At 55.6% G+C, this 17,276-nt stretch overlaps 1 protein-coding gene across 1 annotated transcript in view; it reads right to left on the bottom strand.

Moving 5' to 3' along the window:
• Positions 1-17,276, bottom strand: part of ZNF189 (zinc finger protein 189) — a 93,733-nt gene that overhangs the window by 70,865 nt on the left and 5,592 nt on the right. The window contains exons 2-5 of the mRNA XM_065398384.1: positions 6,819-6,894; positions 5,789-5,915; positions 3,599-3,783; positions 2,730-3,322 (exon numbers count right to left, since the gene is read on the bottom strand). Of these exons, the coding sequence (XP_065254456.1) occupies positions 2,730-3,322; positions 3,599-3,783; positions 5,789-5,915; positions 6,819-6,894 (981 nt within the window). The remainder of the gene's footprint in view (positions 1-2,729; positions 3,323-3,598; positions 3,784-5,788; positions 5,916-6,818; positions 6,895-17,276) is intronic.

Raw genomic sequence — 17,276 nt, 5'->3', positions numbered from 1 at the left:
AAATTGTATTTCACTTCAACCTTTGTCTAACCCTGTGTCATGAGATTGTTTGAACAATGGCAATTCTCGATCTCTCTCAGCAGAAACACTGAGCGTGCGAGCTAGATTCTCACTCCGAGAGGCAGAGGCTGAGACAGGGAATGAAGTTGCTGCCTGAGGCCTGCAGAGCTGTGAGATCCGGTCAGGAGTGGGGGAAGGGCTGGGAGACGGCCGGGTTTGCTCTTCAGAGCCAGACAGCTGAGGCTGAGCACTGTGAGCTCCCTGCATCAGAGCCAGAGACGAGACCTGGCCTAGGAGTGTCATGTGATCACTCCCTGAGCTCGAAAGGGGCAGGAATGACCCCCAAGAAGAATGATGGGGGGAGGGGCAGCGTCTCCTGATTGCTGTGATGACAAGGTCGGGCACAGTCAAGTGAGCCAGGGATGTCAGAGGCCACAGAGAGATAAGGAGCCCTAAAGCCCGGCTCATCACCTCTCCCCCCTGCACATCCACCTCACTGTCCTGTGTGGGGACGAGAGAGGCTCTCTCTGCCCCACTCACCCCACACTGTATCCCTTCAGCCTGAGCGCTTTGGGTTTCCTGCTCGCGGAGTGTCTGCTCTGACGGAACAGTCATTGTTCTGTTGCTAGCAGGATTCTTGTTAACACAGTAGCAGCCAGAGTCTGTAGGGCCGTCCCAAGCTATTTTGGTGCCCTACAGGGGGGCTGTGTGGGGCCCCACCCCAGGCCTCCATGGGGAACAGGGGCTGGCCACTTTCTGTGGGAAGTGGAGTGACCCGGCCCCAGCCTGCTCTGCTCCCCTGGCTCCCAAGCTTGGGGGACGGGGGCAACCGCCCCCCAGCACTCGCCGGCGGTGCGGCTGGGAGTCGGGGAGCGGAGCAGGCTGGGGCCGGGTCGCTCTACTTATGGGTGAGGGCAGGCCCAACCACTTCTGGAGTCCTCAGGGCAGTGGGGGCGGAGCAGGGGCTGGTGCCCCACACAGCTGCGCACTTTGCGTATGGGTAAGGATGGCCCTGAGAGGCTGCACCCAAGACTGAGGCTCTATTGCGCTCGGTGTCGTATTAGACACACACATTGTGAGAGGCAGCTCCTAGGGGAAGGAGCTTCAAGTCTAACTGTACAAAGCAGACGCAAGGAGGAGTGTGTGGGTGTCGGGAGCGTCTCCGTGCTTAAGGCCGTGCTTGTAAACCAAGTTTTCAACTTCCAATATATGTGAAAAAACAACAACAGATTTTTCTTCCTCCAAATAACAGCACTTACACTTACAGTACAGGACAAGTAGCCCGAGTTCCCTGTAAGCTGCACAGCCGCGCAGCCACCCAGCAGCCTCCTTAGCGCCACATGGGCCCTCAGACAACCCACCCGGGGGCCTGCCATGGCCGGGGAGGGGCACCCTTCCCTGAGCCCCAATCTATCCCGGCCTCCAACCTGCGCCAACCCAGCTGAGCCTGAGCTGCCCTTGCCCAGGCCTGAACCCAGCCCTGGCCTTGCCGGGGAGAGGCGCCTATCCTGTGGGCCCGGCCCTGCAGCTGATACGGGGGGGAAGGGGGCCCCCCCCCCAAGCCTAGGTGCTGCTGCGGGGAGAGACAGCTGGGAAGAGGCCTCTCTCCCGGCCGGAGCACCCGCCTGCACCATTGGAATTCCCCACCCAGGCCTGGGACACTTTCATCTCCAGCTCTAATGAGTTGGATACAGGATCAAATTGATACTAAGTGCAGAGACTCTCTGGGAGGGGGGGGTGGTGGCAATATACAGGTGGATAAACTCCACTGTGCCTCAGACACAGGCCAGCGCTGCTGGAGTCAGCAGATATAGTGACGGTGATGGGGAAGGAGGGAATCCCTCCGACTCGCCCCATTTCCTTCCGGCCTCGCAGAGGCTGAAATGATCCATCTGTCCCACTCCTGCTCCTCCTTGTTACATGGAAATGTATTTTAAATAAGGAAAATGGTAAAAAAGTAAAATACCTGCTGCCCAGCACCACCTGGACCAGCGTGAGCACAACTGGGAAGGAGACATTTTGTCAGCAAGGGGGGAACTTGGTGACTAACAATCGCTCTGCTACTGGGGTGACAGTATAAACGTGATGCTCAGGGATTGTCCAGACCAGGAAAATGGGTGTCTATTAGGACAGGCGAAAGGGGAAGGTGCCAGCTAACCCCAACCCCTGTGCCCGGGCTATGTCAGCACTGCAAACATAGCGGTGTTTACATCAGGATAGCTACCTCCAGCACGCCGACGCCCAGGGAAATCCTAGAGCAGAAGACAAACCCCATGTCCATTTTCACTCAGTGAGGCGACCTGTGGTCACCCCAACTTCCCCCACTTGGGGCTGATGGAAACTCCTTGCTGGAAGGACACACACTCCAATGACTCACAGGAGAAAGGGGCACGGGACTCACCCCAGAAAAGGGCGACCTGTAAAAGGCACAAGTGGACAACACACGAGGCAGCTGAGAGAACTGAGTGACACAAATGGTGCAAACAAACCACAAGGTCACTATGTGGGAATTAGCAAATGTGTTTTAAAAAAAAGTCTTTTCTCTGCCCTACACAACGTTGCTACGCTGCGTCGCTGTCCTGTGAACACCCTGATGTCTTGTAAGGGGTGGGCCCCGGGTGAAACTTTTCCCGCACTCACAGCATCTATAAGGTCTCTCTCCCGTGTGAATTCTCTGATGTACAATGAGGTCTGAGCTCACACTGAAGCCTTTCCCGCGCTCATAGCACTGATAGGGTCTCTCTCCTGTATGCCTTGCCTGATGTGTAATTAGGGTTGATTTCTGACAGAACAGTTTCCCGCATTCACGGCATTCATAGGGGCGCTCTCCCGTGTGGATCCTCTGATGTGTAATTAGAGCTGAACTCTGTGTGAACGTTTTTCCACACTCAGAGCACTGATGAGGTATCTTTCCCTTGTGGATATTCTGATGTCCAATAAGGTCTGAGTTGACAGTGAAGCTTTTCCCACACTCACTGCATCCATAGGGCCTCTCTCCAGTGTGGATTCTCTGATGTTTTAAAAGGCCTGAGTGGTTAGTGAAATGTTTTCCACACTCAGTGCATGTGTTTTTTCTCTCTCCTGTGGGTATTCTCGGCTGGGCTGTGGTTTCCAGGAGGTCCTGGTGAGTTCCCTGACAATTAATGGAGTTACCCACTTTCTCCGCTGGCTGGTTTCTCTGCTCCCTCTCTGGCCTGTGCTGACTCTCACAGGCTTTGCCCTGCACACGATGCCGGGACACATTCCCTCTGGAGCCGTGCGATAATCCCCCATGTGGTGCCACTTGCTCAGAATCTTCCTGCTGAGGATTCTGCTTCTTCTCCTCACTCACCGACAGAGAGAGAAACCTCAGACACAGGGATGGAAAAGGGGGAAACAAACCAAAATTAGAGCTGGAGAGACAGAAAAGAAACCTAGTAGCTGGATTCTCCACAACTCTTCCCCGTAGGGGAGAGAGGAGGGGAACAATTCTGCCTCCACATCCCCTCAGGGAGGGAGCTCTGCCAGGTGTCAGTCAGGATGCGCAGGAAGCCATGAGCGACAGCTGCCCTGAGGATACACGGCCTCCTGGGGATACTCCTGAACCCCGAGAGCTCACAAGGCTTTTAGGGACTCCCAGCTGTTTCCTTCGGGCACTGAGAGCTTTGAGTTGGTTTAATGATCCCTCACCTGCGCAGGCACCTCTGGGGATCTCTCCTTCCTCACAGCCCTGGAGATCCGGGACCCACGGCTCCTCCCCTCGTTTCAGCTGGGAGATCACATCAGGTTTGGAAACTGGACACCCTGCTCAGGGGAAAGAAAACAAGGGAGATCAGGGAATTCATGGGACGTTTCTATTACTTTAACCCCAGCCCATTTTACAGCAGGGAAAGGCTGGGGGCAGCTCCCCAGGTGCAGGAGACTCTGCGTATGAGGGATTTAACTCTCCCCATCTCTGCTGGGAACACACACAGCCAGACACTGCTCAGCAAAGGGGGTCCTAAAACACAGAGACAGGAACTCCACGTTCCAGGAAGTTAAGGCCCCAGCCAGAGGGGAAGTTACCCTGGACCTGCTTCTTCATCTCAGAGAGAAACCCCGAGAGAATGGGGGAGTTGTAGGAGAGCTGGGACCGTTGAGCACGGGCTGGTGGGATTCAGCGCAGTGAGGAATAGGAGGGACGGGGGTGTCACCGAATGTCGTATCTCAGGGCTTGTCTACACTTAAGACACCATGACTGGACTGCTGTAGTGGGTCAGTGTAGATACTCAGCAATGGGAAGGTTCTGCTGTCGGGGTAGGTCATCCACCTCCCCCAGAGGCAATAGCTAGTCCACAGAAGCATCATTTTCTGCATAAAACCAACTATTCTAACTACCCTACATTCCACAGGTGCATTCAGATGGTCTTGAAATGTGCTGGTTTCTATGGTCATTCATGGATGGGTTACTGGTCCCAGTATGGGGTGACTGGTTAAAGATGTTCCTGAGATTCAGCCCCACCACCCTAGGCAGCTTTTGACAAAATCATTTTGGTCTTGAAATGTTTTTTGCACACAGCTGGGGCTGAAACTGTGGTTCTAATTGTTCCTGGACAGATCACAGTCACTTGGCGTTGATCTGTTAATACAGGACACCCCTGTCTTCTGCAGGAAACCAGCTCTGAAAGCCAATAGCTGCAGAATCTGGAATCTCAGAGCAGCACAAGCCAAACTGAGCAGTCGCTGACATGGAAATGCACACGTGCTGCCAGACTACGTCCCTATGAACTGCGCGAGGGTTGCCAGCAATCTGCTGGCCCAGGGAAAGGTTTGCTCAAGGGGATGGGCTGTGGCCCCTGAACCTGAACGACACCCATGAACTGGAGCCTGAGCCCGAGCTCCGATAGCTTTCACACTACGTGTGTTGTGCATTTTTCTTCCATCCGGCACAAGTTCCTCTTGGAAGCTTTGCCCTTTTATACCAAAATGTTTGTGTTAAGATTAATAGTTTAAAGTTCTCTGAACTAAAAAAAACACTTTCTTTCCCAGTCTGCACTTAAACTTTTTGCTAGCCTAGCTCTGTATGATGGGGGTGTGAAAAATCACACCGCTGACCAACACAGCTATGCTGGGAAAAGCTCTAGGGTAGACATACAGCTATGAAGAACGACTAAGAAGAACATGCCACCGTTTGTGTTGTGTTCCACGGATCGGAATACCAGCATTTTCCTGCATGTGTGTCAGCTGTGGATGATTGGGAGCAGCTTGGCAGAGATGTGACTGTGATATGAAGAGAGGTGCATGTAAAACTTGGGGGCCTAGTCTGCCTCATGCCCGTGCTAAGGGCTGGAGGCTGGGTCTGTGAAGGTGCACAGGGGTGAGGTCTTGTCACCGAGATTGTCAGCATCCTGGTGACATATGTGCTAGTGATCCTCAGGGCTCAGTGAGAGCTAAGCGAAGTCTGTGACTCAGGAGGAATCCTCGGGGCGAGGGAAAGGGGTGATCTCACTTTGCAGGTCTGAGCTGGTTTGTGTGGAGTGGGATCAGTGTGTGAGTGCCGGCCAGGGGTCGGAAGTTTCTGTTTGTCACATTGAACCTAAATCCAAGTTTTGCTCTAGCAAAGAGAAGATGTCAGACTTCGTGCTGTGCTGCCCCTGTGCGCTGTTCCCAGAGCGTCCTGTAGCAGGGGAGGGCAGAGCGCTAGGGTGTGTGTCACTGGCTTGTTGGGGTGTTGCTAAAACAGGGCAGAGTAGAGGTTGCATTGTGGGGATGCCATAACCCTTAACTCTGCATTTCCCCTCCTAAGAACTGAGGGGACAGGAACCCTTACCCTGCGAGGTCACATTCTCATAGTTCTCCTGCATGACGTCTCTGTAGAGGGCTCTCTGAGCGGGTTCCAGCAGAGGCCCTTGCCCCGCGGTGAAATACACAGCCACCTCCTCGAAGCTCACCGGCCCCTGAAACAACAGGTGCCCCCCACTCAGTGCCTGCTGCCCCAGCCACAACTCCACTATTCATGGGGGAAAGGAGCCAATCAAATGGAAGCTCTGAGGGGCTCGCAGTCAGAGGCCAACCCCCAAACCACTCATAAGAATGGCCAGCCTGAGTCAGACCAAAGGTCCATCTAGCCCAGTATCCTGTCTGCCAACAGTGGCCAGTGCCAGACGCCTCAGAGGGAATGAACAGAACAGGGAATCATCAAGTGATTCACCCGTCGCCTATTCCCAGTTTCTGGCAAACAGAGACTAGGGACACCATCCCTGCCCATCCCGGCTAATAGCCATCGATGGACCTGCCCTCCATGAATCTATCTAGTACCAGAGCATCCAGGAAACACCCAGGTGAGGGGACGAAGAGAGAGCCCCTGGTCTCTCCCAGCAGATCCATCACACACCTACTAGCCAGGGGCTGATACAGGAGATGGAGCCCTGGCAGGGTCCAGGGACAATTCCCTGGTAGATACCAACACCCTCCTCATTGCGAGGAGCTGGATATGAAGGGAGGGGCAGGGCCCCTAAGCTGCCCCTTTCATATTTCGCAGCTGCCGTTGGTCAGTCGGGTCAGGCTCCAGCACTGGGAACCTGGTCAGTGTTTCCTAACCTCACCTAGGTGGGTTGTTTCCTCTCCCACAAATTAGAGCATTTCCCCTCCGAACCGCATGGCTCTGATCCTAGAATCCAGAGCACTTATTAAACAAGTCCCAGCAGGTTTGCCACCCCCTGGCCTCCTCCCTTTCTCCACCCTGGGAATTTCCTGCCCCGCTCCCACCTCCAAACCAGACCCAAACCTTCCCACCCCCTGTGTATTGCTGCCCCCTCCCTCCTGCAGCAACCCACCAGCCACCCCCCAATAACCCCTACCTGAACTGGCTCTGCTGCAGCCATTTCTCTGCCCTGTGCCAAGGGCTGGAGCGAAATGTGGGCGTCGTTCTGCAGTCTGGCAGGGCGAGAAGGGCAGTTGTGGAGGTGGGAGAACAGGCTTTAGGTACGTTCACATCACGATTCCCCAGGTTCTTTCCCTGCAGACAGACCCCGAGATTCTGCCACGCTGGGCGATACGTGACAAGGAGAGAAAAGGGGACGAACTGGAGGGAATTTCTACAGACAGGGAAAGCGCGGGCGGGGGATGAAGCTTCCCTGGGTGGGGGGAAGGGGAGACTAGCTCCCTGCCCCGCCTCTGCAGCCCGAGACTCCGCCCACACTCCGCCCCCCGCTCGCCCCCTCCTGCTGCTCCCCAGGGTCTCTCCTCTGCCCCCTCTCCCATAGGACAGCGGGGTGAGGGGGGAGCGGATAGGCAGGGAGATGACTGGCAGGGAGGGGATGGCGAGGAGGGACCCAGCAGGTGCGGGGGGAAATGAGGAGGCACGGGCGGCGAGTTGTAGGGGCTCGTGGTGCCTGGGCACCAGGAATATTCCTGGCCTGGGGCCCGGCTCCACCAATGTTCGGGGCCGGGTCTCTCCCGCGACCCCGCCTGCCGCCCCCACGCGTCCCCCAGTCCTTCCTGCCACCCCCGCACCCTCCTTCCCCTCCCCCCCACCTGCCGCCCCCGCGCACTCCCCCCCCGCCACGGCCCCCGGTCCCACCTGCCGCCCGCGTGCGATTTTAAAAGGCCCATCCCTGCGCTCGGCCCCTGGGGGGGAGAGGGACAGCAGCGCACGGAGACCCCCTGGCCTACGCCGCCTAGGAGCTGCTGCCCGAGGGGGGTGCCCCAGGTAAATGCTGCATCCTCCACCCACTCCAAGAGCCTGCACCCCACCGCCTCCCCCCACACCCCTTCCCGCCCCCAAACTCCCTCCCCGCTAACCCAAACTCCCTCCCAGGGCCTGCACCCTCTCACCCCTCCTGCACCCCACCCCTGCCCCAGCCCAGAGCCTGCATCCAGCACCCACACTCCATCCCAGAGCTGGCACCCCACACCCCCATTTCCTCCAAGAGCCTGCACGCCCACCCCCTCACCCCCTGCACCCAAACTCCCCCCCAGAGCCTGCACCCTGCACCCCTCCTGCACCCAAACTCCCTCCCAGAACCTGCTCCCCTCACCCCTCCTGCACCCCCACCACTGCCCCAGCCGAGCCTGCACCCGGCACCCCCTCCTACACTCTCATTTCCTCCCAGAGCCTGCACGCCCACCCCCTCACCCAAACTCCCTCCCAGAGCCTGCACCCCTCCCCCTCCTGCATCCAAACTCCCTCCCGGGGCCTGCACCCCTCCCACATCCCGCACCCAAACTCCCTCCCCCCTCCTACACCCCCACCCCTGCCCCAGCCCAGAGCGGGGAAGGGGCAGAGCAGGGGCTGGCAGAGACACGTGTTCACAGTTCCGGTCAGTGGCTCTCAGCCCCCCCCCCGCATCTCCCTCCCCATCTCCCGGCTGCACAGACAGTTCAACCCCCCCCCCCCCGCATCCACTGACCTCCCCCCCCCGCAACTCCGGCTCCCCCCTCCCCGATACCGCTCCACAGGGGACCCCCCCGGCCCCCAGCTGTGCCGGGGCCGCTCCCAGGCGCCCTAGTGCGGAGTCACTTTCCCCGGGGTCTCCCCCCGGCCCCAGGGGTTACCCCGTGTCCAATCTCTGGGGCTGTCCGCCCCACTTCCCCCCCACCGCTCCCGAGCCCGGCCCCTTCCTGTGCATCCGGCCGGGCTGCAGCCAGCGCCTGCCCCGGGATCGCCGGGAGATGGAGCGTCCCGGGCAGTGGGGCCGGGCCCAGATCTCCGGCCGGGGGAGGAGTGGGGGAAGGGGCGTGACCCACAGCCCCCTGCATCCCCGCCCCACATTGCCATCTTCTCCCTGCCCCCCCTGCCCCTCATTGCCAGCCTCTCCCTGCACCCCCTGCCCCTCATTGCCAGTCTCTGGCTGCACCCCTTACCCCCCCCCCCATTGCCAGGCTGTCCCTGCACCCCCCCGCCTCCCCATTGCCAGCCTCTCCCGGCCCCCCTGCCCCCCCATTGCCACCCTCTGGCTGCAACCCCTGCCCCCCATTGCCATCCTCTGGCTGCACCCCCCGCCCCCCATTGCCAGCCTCTCCCTGCATCCCCCGGCCCCCCATTGCCAGCCTCTCCCTGCCCCCCTTACCCCCCCATTGCCAGCCTCTCCCTGCACTCCACCCGCCCCCCATTGCCATCCTCTCCCTGCCCCCCATTGCCATCCTCTCCCTGCATCCCCCACCCCCCATTGCCATCCTCTCCCTGCCCCCCATTGCCATCCTCTCCCTGCATCCCCCACCCCCCATTGCCAGCCTCTCCCTGCCCCCCATTGCCAGCCACTGGCTGCACCCTCCGCCCCCCATTGCCAGCCTCTGGCTGCACCCCCTGCCCCCCATTGCCAGCCTCTCCCTGCCCCCCCATTGCCACCCTCTGGCTGCACCCCCTGCCCCCCATTGCCATCCTCTGGCTGCACCCCCCACCCCTCATTGCCATCCTATCCCTGCACCCCCCTACCCCCATTGCCAGCCTCTCCCTGCCCCTCCACCCCCCATTGCCACCTCTGGCTGCACCCCTCACCCCCATTGCCATCTTCTCCCTGCCCCCCCTGCCCCCCATTGCCACCCTCTGGCTGCACCCCCCGCCCCCCATTGCCATCCTCTGGCTGCACCCCCTTGCCCCCCATTGCCAGCCTCTGGCTGCACCCCCCACCCCTCATTGCCATCCTATCCCTGCACCCCCCTGCCCCCATTGCCAGCCTCTCCCTGCATCCCCCTGCCTCCCACTGCCAGCCTCTCCCTGCCCCCCACCCCCCATTGCCATCATCTCCCTGCACCCCCCTGCCCCCATTGACAGCCTCTCCCTGCACCCCCCACCCCCATTGCCAGTCTCTCCCTGCCCCCCATTGCCAGCCCCCCCTGCCCCCCATTGCCAGCCTCCGGCTGCAAACACGCCCGGTGAGGGGCGTTGGAACCCTAACAACCGCCTGGTTCCTAATGTCCTGGGGAGCGTGTGGAGCAGCATCGCCCAGACAGTTCGGGAAGCCCCTTGTGTGATGTTACGTGTTCAAAACCAGGGACCCTCCATAGGCCACAGTTGTGACCCAGCTCTGCCGGGCTGTCCTCTGAGAGAGGAGCCACTCCAGATCCGGCTGGGGTCACGGGGCACTGGGGTGACGGGGCAGCCCGTGTCTCTGGGACAGGCTCGTCTGGGGCTGGCTGGACCAGGGAGGAGCAGTGCAGAGGGATTGCTGCACAAGTGAGCCTGTGTCAGGCGTGTTTGTGCCCATTGCACATCCGGCACCGACCCCTGGTGCTGCTGGGTCTTGCTCAGAGACAGCGGCCTTGTCCTCCTGCCCCCAGGATCACGCACAGACAAGGCGGCTGCACATTTTTTGTGTCATTTCCTATATTTGTACAGCTCCCAACCTCAACATCCTGGGGAACCAAACCAACCCCGCCCCCCCGACTCATCCTCAGACCAAGGCCCTTTGATCCACCAGGCGCAGACCTCTGCCCCTTGAGCTGCAGCGTAACCGAGAGCAGTAGCTGTTCCCCTGCACGTGGCCCAGGCACCAGAGGGGGTGAGTTAGTGCCTCTGGGCAGTCAATATTGCCTAGACGAAAGAAAGTTTAGCCCGAACAGGGACGTTAGCTGGTTCAATGGGACATGAACTGTTGACTAAATATGAGTCAACAGTGTGATGCTGTTGCAAAAAAAGCAAACATGATTCTGGGATGTATTAACGGGTGTGTTGTGAGCAAGACACGAGAAGTCATTCTTCCACTCTACTCTGCTCTGGTTAGGCCTCAGCTGGAGTATTGTGTCCAGTTCTGGGCACCGCATTTCAAGAAAGATGTGGAGAAATTGGAAAGGGTCCAGAGAAGAGCAACAAGAATGATTAAAGGTCTTGAGAACATGACCTATGAAGGAAGGCTGAAAGAATTGGGTTTGTTTAGTTTGGAAAAGAGAAGACTGAGAGGGGACATGATAGCAGTTTTCAGGTATCTAAAAGGGTGTCATAAGGAGGAGGGAGAAAACTTGTTCACCTTAGCCTCTGAGGATAGAACAAGAAGCAATGGGCTTAAACTGCAGCAAGGGAGGTCTAGGTTGGACACTAGGAAAAAGTTCCTAACTGTCAGGGTGGTTAAACACTGGAATAAATTGCCTAGGGAGGTTGTGGAATCTCCATCTCTGGAGATATTTAAGAGTAGGTTAGATAAATGTCTATCAGGGATGGTCTAGACAGTATTTGGTCCTGCCATGCGGGCAGGGGTCTGGACTCGATGACCTCTCGAGGTCCCTTCCAGTCCTAGAATCTATGAATCTATGAATCTATGAGGGTGATAGGGATGTTGTCGCGGGGCAATCAGGTTGGTCAGGCATGACTTGCCCTTGGTGAATCCATGTTGACTGTTCCCGATCAGCCTTCCTCTTCTCCAAGTGCTTCAAAATGGATTCCTTGAGGACCTACTCCATCATTTTGCCAGGGACTGAGGTGAGGCGGACCAGTCTGTAGTTCCCCAGGTTCTCTTTCTTCCCTTTTTTAAAGACGGGCATTATATTTGCCTTTTTTCCAATCATGCGGGACCTCCCCCAATCATAGAAGATCAGGGTTGGAAGGGACCTCAGGAGGTATCTAGTCTAACCCCCTGATCAAAGCAGGACCAACCCCAACTAAATCATCCCAGCCAGGGCTTTGTCAAGCCTGACCTTAAAAACCTCTAATGATGGAGATTCCACCACTTCCCTAGGGAACCCATTCCAGTGCTTCACCCCCCGCCTAGTGAAAAAGTTTTTCCTAATATCCAGCCTAAACCTCCCCCACTGCAACTTGAGACCATTGCTCCTTGTTCTGTCATCTGATACCACTGAGAACAGTCTAGATCAGGGGTAGGCAACCTATGGCACGGGTGCCGAAGCCGGCACGCGAGCTGATTTTCAGTGTCACTCACACTGCCCGGGCCTGGCCACCGGTCTGGGGGACTCTGCATTTTAATTTAATTTTAAATGAAGCGTCTTAAACATTTAAAAAAACTTACTTACTTTACATACAACGATAGTTTAGTTATGTATTATAGTCTTGTAGAAAGAGACCTTCCAAAAATGTTAAAAGGTATTACTGGCACGCGAAACCTTAAATTAGAGTGAATAAATGAAGCTTCGGCACACCACTTCTGAAAGGTTGTCGACCCCTGGTCTAGATCCATCCTCTTTGGAACCCCCTTTCAGGTAGTTGAAAGCAGCTATCAAATCCCCCTCATTCTTCTCTTCTGCAGACTAAACAATCCCAGTTCCCTCAGCCTCTCCTCATAAGTCATGTGCTCCAGCCCCCTAATCATTTTTCTTGCCCTCCGCTGGACTCATTCTTTTGGCCCAATCCTCCAATTTGTCCAGGTCCCTCTGTATCCTATCCCTACTCTCCAGCGTATCTACCACTCCTCCCAGTTTAGTGTCATCTGCAAACTTGCAGAGGGTGCAATCCATGCCATCCTCCAGAAGATATTGAACAAAACCGGCCCCAGGACTGACCCTTGGGGCACTCCACTTGATACCGGCTGCCAACTAGACATGGAGCCATTGATCACTACCCGTTGAGCCCAACGATCTAGCCAGCTTTCTATCCATCTTACAGTCCATTCATCCAGCCCGTACTTCTTTAACTTGCTGTCAAGAATACTGTGGGAGACCGTATCAAAAGCTTTGCTAAAGTCAAGGAATAACACGTCCATTGCTTTCCCCTCATCCACAGAGCCAGTTATCTCATCATAGAAGGCAATTAGGTTAGTCAGGCATGACTTATCCTTGGTGAATCCATGCGGACTGTTCCTGATCACTTTTCTTTCCTGTACGTGCTTCAGAATTGATTCCTTGAGGACCTGCTCCATGATTTTTCCAGGGACTGAGGTGAGGCTGACTGGCCTGTAGTTCCCCGGATCCTCCTTCTTCCCTTTTGTAAAGATGGGCACTACATTAGCTCTCTCTCTCCGCAGCAGCCCCTGGCTGGGGGAGAGAGAGGTGCCTCTCCCTGCCGTGGCAGGTCTGGGGCTGAGTTGGGGTCTGGGGAGGGTCACCCCAATAGGCACGTACTCCGTGGATGCTGCAGGGCTGGAGCACCTAGAGAAAAATTACTCGGTGCTACTAAGAGACACCGAGACAGCCAAGCTCCCCCTGGCCCCCAGAGCGTCTCACTTGCTGGTGGCCCCGCTGACCAACTCCTGCCCCTCCCTCCCAGTGCCTCCCCCCACACCGCGAACAGCTCCAGAAAGGAGGAGGAGGAGTGGGACAGGGAGCGTTTGGGGGAGGAGGTGGGATGGGGTGGAGCAGGGGCAGGAAGAGGCAGGGAGGGGACTTGAGGGAAAGGGAGGAATGTGAGCAGGGCCTGGGGTGGAGGGGGGTCAGGGGGGCGGCTGCAGCAGGTCCAGGGCTAGGTTGGGGTCGGGCCTCCCTCCCCCGGCCGCAGCGGGTCCTGGCTGGGCGGGTTCCCTGAGCGGCTGCATGGCGCTAAATACACTGCGGCCGTGCAGCTTACGGAGAACTGAGGTGCACAGTGGGGCAGAATTCCCCCAGACGTAGATTGAGGCAGGGTCAGGGGGTCCAGACTCACAGGATGGGCCGTGCTCTAGGCTCTGCTGGAGCCATCGTGACACAGAGGGTTGGTGGACAGCAGAGTATCACAGAGCTGTAGATTCTGCCCTGCACTCTGTGGTTCTCAACCTGGGGCCCAGGGGCCGTTTGCGGCCCAATCAGCACAGGTGCGGCCCACGTGACATCCTCAGAGACATACAAGTCGTAGATATATTGTGTGGCTGTGGCCCACGTAACACACAGAGAGCTGCATATGCACCCACAATGGCAAATAGGTTGAGAACCACTTCTGTAGCCAAAGTAACAAGTGAAGGGGGCTGACCTGGATGTCTCCCTTTCTCAGTGTCTTCTGAGCTGGAATTGTATTTTCCACAGGGCAAGATGAATGGCTGAAGCCATTTGCTTAAAGAAAACAGACAATGCTTCAGGTAAAGCTTAAACTCACAACCTCAGCATCCCTCCACACAGCACTGCTCTACAAGTACTGCGCGCTAACCCCTGGAGCACACATTGAAGCGCTGGCCTCCTTGTCTCAAGGGTGGATTTGGAAGGAGGGAGGGGTTGAGTGAACCACACAAAATCCATGTTCTAGTCCCTCAGGAAGGCAGGAACAGGTAGCCAGCCTTCAGTGATCAAGCTGGTTCCTGCCACCAGCTGTTAATGGGAAGGTGACTGGTTTAAACCACCTAGGGCTAGAACTTCTCAAGGGTGAGCTTAAGGTGTCTCTTAAGAAGAGGAGGAGGAAGTGTCTCTTCCATTCCTGTCTAGCCCCACCTGTCTCTTGTCCTCCTTCAGCCTCTCTCCTTCCCTGCTGAGGTGATGCAGAGACAAGCCCCCATCTGGGGGAGTGTGACGTTATTCATATAATCTGGGACCATATAGAACATGGTTGCAACCAAAGTCCTATAGTGGCACCAAATCTTGTATAAAGGGGGTCAAATGAGGTGTCTAAGACAAGGTTATGGATTGCTGGTTATGATTATGCTGTCTATATGTGTGTATCAATTTTGTAGTTGAAGTTATGAATATTGGCTCTATACTGTCTGTATTTCAAACTTATGCTATGCTTTTGGGTGACACCCCAGACAAGTTTGTGTTAGCTCTGCCTAGCCTGCTGGATGGCCCATTAAGGACCATCAGCTATACAATTGACCCATTGAGAGAAGGCAAATACGCCTTGCAACTCAGCAAAGTATGCAGGGACTGGCCCATGTGACTCCAGACTCCATTTTGCTGTAATTTTCCACAGTAAGAACAAAGAGGTGTTCTTACACCTGGAAAAGGCTATAAAAGGCAGATGCCTCGTCTCCATCTTGTCTTCAATCCTGCTTCTTACCTCTGGAGGAACTTTGCTTCAAACTGAAGCTCTGAACAAAGGACTGAGGACCCATCCCAGCTGGGGATGTTCCAGAGACTTGATTTTGAACCTGCAGTTTACTTCATCACTGCTACAAGCCTGAACCAAGAACTTTGCCTTTACTGTATGTAATTGATTCCATTTAACCAATTCTAGCTCTCATCTATATCTTTTTCCTTTTATGAATAAACCTTTAGATTTTAGATTCTAAAGGATTGGCAACAGCGTGATTTGTGGGTAAGATCTGATTTGTCTATTGACCTGGGTCTGGGGCTTGGTCCTTTGCGATCGAGAGAACCTTTTTTCTTTTACTGGGGTATTGGTTTTCATAACCATTTGTCCCCATAACGAGTGGCACTGGTGGTGATACTGGGAAACTGGAGTGTCTAAGGGAATGGCTTGTGTGACTTGTGGTTAGCCAGTGGGGTGAGAGCGAAGTCTTCTCTGTCTGGCTGGTTTGGTTTGCCTTAGAGGTGGAAAAACCCCAGCCTTGGGCTGTAAGTGCCCTGTTTTACGCGATTTGTCCTGAATTGGCACTCTCCGTTGGGTCCCGCCAGAACCGCATCATTACAGGGAGTCACAGAGAGGCTGTAGCCAATGGAGTGTGTGTGGGACACGGAGAGGGTTGTGACTGTGTGTGTGTGGCGAGGGGCTGTCAGGGAATGAGTGATGGAAAACAAAGGGGAAGTGAAAGTGAGGCCCCTGTCTGAGTATTATGACCCTGTGTGGCGCTGCCATTCCCCTTCCAGAACCTCCCAGACCTCATCTGTCATTGAACCCAGCGTTTGTAACCTGTCCTCATCACAGATGTGCTGCGTAGCTATGCCTCAGATAGCGAGTGTCCCTCTCAGACAGCAGAAGCAGATCACAGACTCACATAGGAGCGATGGGCAGATCCCCTGTCAGAGCCGCATTCATCTGGAAGGTGCTTCACAAAACACAACACTTCCCCTGTGTAAGAGAAACACCCTCCGCACACACACCCCTCACTGCCTCCACCTTACTTTGCGCTCCGTGGGGCTGTTTGTCCTGTGGGATCTGGCTCTTTCTGGGAGGTCCACGGTCAGTCTTAAAAGAACATTTGGGGAACAGGAGTCATCCCCATGGAAATCGCTTCACTTCTTTCTCAGGGCCACATTTTTAGCCCTGGCTTTCGGTTTGGTTTTAGCCTTGCTCTCTCCTGTCTTACTTTCAGGTGGGCTCTTGACCACCTTCTGGGGATTGGCAGCAGTGACCTTTGCAGGGCTTTACTCTGCCTTTTTTGGTCCCTGCTGCAGCCACCACTTTCTTAGGACTATTCCTGGACATGGGCATGGTGGCCTTTCTGGGGATCCTGGCAGCTCTAGCCAGCTTCTTGGTGGCTATTTTCCTGCTTAGAGCCACTGGCTGGTTCTTGTGGCTTGTCCTGGGGCCCCGCTACTGCTGGCTGACTGTGAAGGAGCCAAGGTGCTGGTGATCTCTGCTAACTCCTGAGCCCCAACTGGATGTGGTTCTTGTTCTTCTGCACAGCATCGCTCGTGGAGAACAAGGACCTGCAAATGTACATTCATATTCTATCGTTGTTTGAACAAGGAGGAGTCCTGTGGCACCTTAAAGACTAACACATTGATTTGGGCATAAGCTTTCATGGGCTGGAACCCACCTTGTCAGATTTGTTAGTCTTTAAGGTGCCACAGGACTCCTCGTTGTTTTTGCTGAAACAGACTAACACGGCTCCCCCTCTGAAACTTATCTTTGTTTAATCGATGAAAGCAAACTAGAGCCTCAGAGGACCGGAACTGATTTTAGACGATGGACAGGTTTGCTCGGCGTTTGTACATTTCAACAGGAAAAATGTTGATGTTTAAATTCATTTCACATTCCCATTCAGTGGAACTCTTGAACATTCAGGAGATGCTGCTATCAAAAGCTGCTATCAAATCCCCCCTCACTTTTCTCTTCTGCAGACTAAATAAGCCCAGTTCCCTCAGCCTCTCCTCATACATCATGTGCCCCAGACCCCTGATCATTTTCCTTGCCCTCCGCTGGAATCTCTCCAATTGTCCACATCCTTTCTGTACTGGAGGGACCAAAACTGGACACAATACTCCGGATCAAGTATCAGAGGGGTAGCCGTGTTAGTCTGGATCTGTAAAAAGCAACAAAGAGTCCTGCACTTTATAGACTAACAGATGTATTGGAGCATAAGCTTTCGTGGGTGAATACCCACTTAGACGCACACTCCGGATATGGCCTCACCGGTGCCGAATACAGGGGAATAATCACTTCCCTCGATCTGCTGGCAATGCTCCTACGAATGTAGCCCAATATGCTGTTAGCCTTCTGGCAACAAGGGCACACTGCTGACTCAAATCCAGCTTCTCATCCACTGTAATCCCCAGGTCCTTTTCTGCAGAACTGCCGCTTAGCCAGTTGGTCCCCAGCCTGTAGCAGTGCATGGGATTCTTCCGTCCGA

The sequence above is a fragment of the Emys orbicularis genome, chromosome 2 (genome assembly GCF_028017835.1).
Source record: "Emys orbicularis isolate rEmyOrb1 chromosome 2, rEmyOrb1.hap1, whole genome shotgun sequence".
NCBI lineage: Eukaryota > Metazoa > Chordata > Testudines > Emydidae > Emys > Emys orbicularis.
Note: the sequence above shows the minus strand (reverse complement) of the source record. Positions and strands in the feature narration are given on the sequence as shown.